Source organism: Quercus lobata, chromosome 3, assembly GCF_001633185.2.
Source record: "Quercus lobata isolate SW786 chromosome 3, ValleyOak3.0 Primary Assembly, whole genome shotgun sequence".
Classification (NCBI taxonomy): domain Eukaryota; kingdom Viridiplantae; phylum Streptophyta; class Magnoliopsida; order Fagales; family Fagaceae; genus Quercus; species Quercus lobata.
The window spans coordinates 14429112-14432104 of record NC_044906.1 but is presented as its reverse complement, the minus strand read 5'-3'; the positions used below and the strand labels follow the sequence as shown (position 1 = coordinate 14432104).

Here is a 2993-nt window from a genome sequence, read left to right as displayed (position 1 = left end):
ATATGATTATAGTACAAAGTAAAACAATAAATTTTCTCCACTGTAGAGATGGCTTTATCCCGAAGGGAGGGAGGCATGAAGCAACCAAAGCGCCAAACTAATTATTATTTGTTTCACTACTGCTGTATGATATAAAAGAAATAAAATTACTAATGATGGCATTCTTACTTTAAAACTATTATCCTATGTACCCTCAAATGAATAAAGTTTCAAGAACCCCTGGTAACACTCAAATAGTGGTAAGTGCAAACAAGATAGGAATCAAAATTAGTAATGGTTGACAAAAACTTCATCTAGCATTTTGACAAAAGGAAACTAAAAGATATGAAAGTAAAACAGAAAGTATCTTAAACTGATTGATATTGCATAGGTTTGACAACTCAATCCATAGTTGTTTTAAAACAATAGTTTAACTTGCAAGCACCCATGACGTGTTTTAAGACTAAATTTGATTAGCTAATTACAATTGGATTACTTTTGTAAAATTGAAACTGATTCAAGATATAATTTGGTCCAGAACCTAATCGCTAAGCATTTAAGAATGTTGAGGCTGGTTTGGGTAGAGGAGGATACCTATTGAAGGTTTGATATTTAGGCTATATTTGAATTGGAATACTAGTTTTTATGATTGTAAAACTTTCAATAATGGTTGGAACATAGTATAGCTAACTAGTACAAGAAATAAGACCTATGAATCTAGTCTCAAACTAGGACACTTGAGTATCCACCTAATAGGGTAGTATAATACACCCAAAGGCTAGTCAAAAGGTTTAGCAACAACATGCATGCACAAGAAAATTGCAACGAAAGATCGAACAGTAAAAGGAATAAACAATCTTGGGCACATAAATGAAAAGAAATACCATCTCGTAAGAAGTATAGAATTTTACTCAAAGCAAATATACCACTCACATAATGACTAGTGATAGGTTAAAATATAAAAGTTGTCTTTAATCTTAAGAAACTAAATAACCTTCACCTAGACTTTGGAAGCAACTCTCGAATATTTTCATCTACTTGATTAGACGACAGCAAGTCAATAAACATGGCAGCAGTTGTTGCGTTTGATGAAAATCCCTTGTCAACCATCATTTTGAGATATTTCATTGCCTTTGCTGTGTCACCATGTTGCAATAACCCTTGAATTATTGTGTTATACGTGCGCTCATTAGGTGGACAACCATTGCTATCCATTTTCTCAAGCAACTCATTCGCTTCAACAATTAGTCCATTCTTGCAAAATCCTTTTATCATTATATTGTAAGTCTGGACATTAGGTTGCAATCCTTTTGCCGAAAGACCACTAAAGATTTCTCTTGCAATCGTAAGTTCCCCTAACATTGCAGAAACTATCAATCAAGATGTTGTAAAACACAATATTGTGGTCCAACTTTTTTTCTTCCATCTCCTGAAACAATGTCCTTGCCTCAACAATTCGTCTATTCTTACAAAATCCATCTAACAAGATGCTATAGGTTTGGGGATCTGGATGTTGGCCATAAGCTTGCATATTTTGGAATAGCTCCAGTGCAGCCTGGGGTCTCTCCACTTTGAAAAACCCATCGATAAGAGTGGTGTAAGTCACAACATCAGGAATCACTCCCTTGTTGGACATTTCATGAAAGATACGCATTGCCTCATCAATTTTTTTACTTTTGCAATATCCATTGATCAATATGTTATAGCTAATCACATTGGGTGAACAACCCTTCTCAACCATCATATTAAATGTCTTAACTGCCCCATCCATTTGGTTTTGCAAACAATAACCATCAATCAAAGAATTGTAAGTGACTTTGTCAGGCTCAATGCCTCTTTGAATCATCACTTCAAAAACTTCTTTTGCCTCAGTCAACATCCCTTCCTTGCAACGTGTGTCCACCAATATGTTAAATGTTTGTACATCTAGCATGACCTTCCTTTGCTCCATCTCATTCAACAAAGTAGACGCCTCCCTCCACCGGCCAAAATTGCATAGTCCTTGAATTATGCAATTGTAAGTGACAACATTTGGTTGAATGCCTTTACTCATCATTTCAGAAAAAAGATTCAAAGCCTCAGCTACCAATTTGTCCTTACATAAACTGTCAATGATCGTACTATATAGCACCACATCTTGTGCAAAATTCCTTTTTTCAAGCTTCCTGAGTAACCTAATAGCCACATCAGTCTGGCCAATCTTACACAGACCGTTTACTATTGTTCCACAAGTAATCACATTAGGCTCATACCCTTTGTTCTCCATTTCATCTACCAACCTCACAGCTCTAGGAATATTACCTTGAAGAATGAGACCATTAAGAAGAGTGTTTAGAATTATACGGTCTGGTTGATAACCAAGTTTCAAAATTGTTGCTAAGATAGAGAACCCAAAATCGACCCGTCCCAAACGGCAGTAGCAATTAATCAAAACAGTGAGAGTACAAACATCGGGAGAGATTCCGAATGATTCCATTCGTCGAATTAGAGTAACGACTACAGAGTAATGCTTCATTCTTGCAATCGCACCAAACAATTGAGTAAAATTGAAAATGGAAGGCAAAGGGTGCATATGAAGCATTGTATCAAACAGACCTAAGGCATGATCAAGATTCTTAAAGGTTCCAGATTTGGAGTGATCTCTCACAGAATTCAACAACTGATTCCGATTCTGACGTCGGGTTTTCGCATTTTCTCTAATAGTAGAACAATAATGAGAAGTAAAAGCACGAAATGGAAGGCTTACTACTCTAATAATCAAACGATTGCATATAAAAAGAAGAGAGGATGTTGATTTACCCATTTCACAATGACGACACAGAGTCTCAGCTACACCAAATCGGGTCAGGTTTGGTGTCGGCTTAGCTTCGAAAGGAGAAATTATGGTGGTGGAGTGGCAGATCGGAGAGCGAAGCAAGGAATTCGAACTTCGTTCAGAGCCCTTTTTCTCTTTTGACGAGAAGGTAGGTATATGATGTTTCACTTTCACCTTGTTGGTGTTTCTATCTGTCTAA

At 36.5% G+C, this 2993-nt stretch overlaps 1 protein-coding gene across 1 annotated transcript; it reads right to left on the bottom strand.

Moving 5' to 3' along the window:
- Nucleotides 1-1303: 1303 nt before the first annotated feature.
- On the bottom strand, nt 1304-2782 carry LOC115980389 (putative pentatricopeptide repeat-containing protein At1g12700, mitochondrial). Its single transcript, XM_031102640.1, has one exon. The coding sequence runs from the start codon at nt 2780-2782 to the stop codon at nt 1304-1306; it is 1479 nt and encodes a 492-aa protein (XP_030958500.1).
- Between the last annotated feature and the right edge of the window lie 211 nt (nt 2783-2993).

What these genes read in the sequence shown, in the direction of transcription:
- LOC115980389 (XM_031102640.1), bottom strand. Translation starts at nt 2,782, where the DNA reads ATGGGTAAATCAACATCCTCTCTTCTTTTTATATGCAATCGTTTGATT.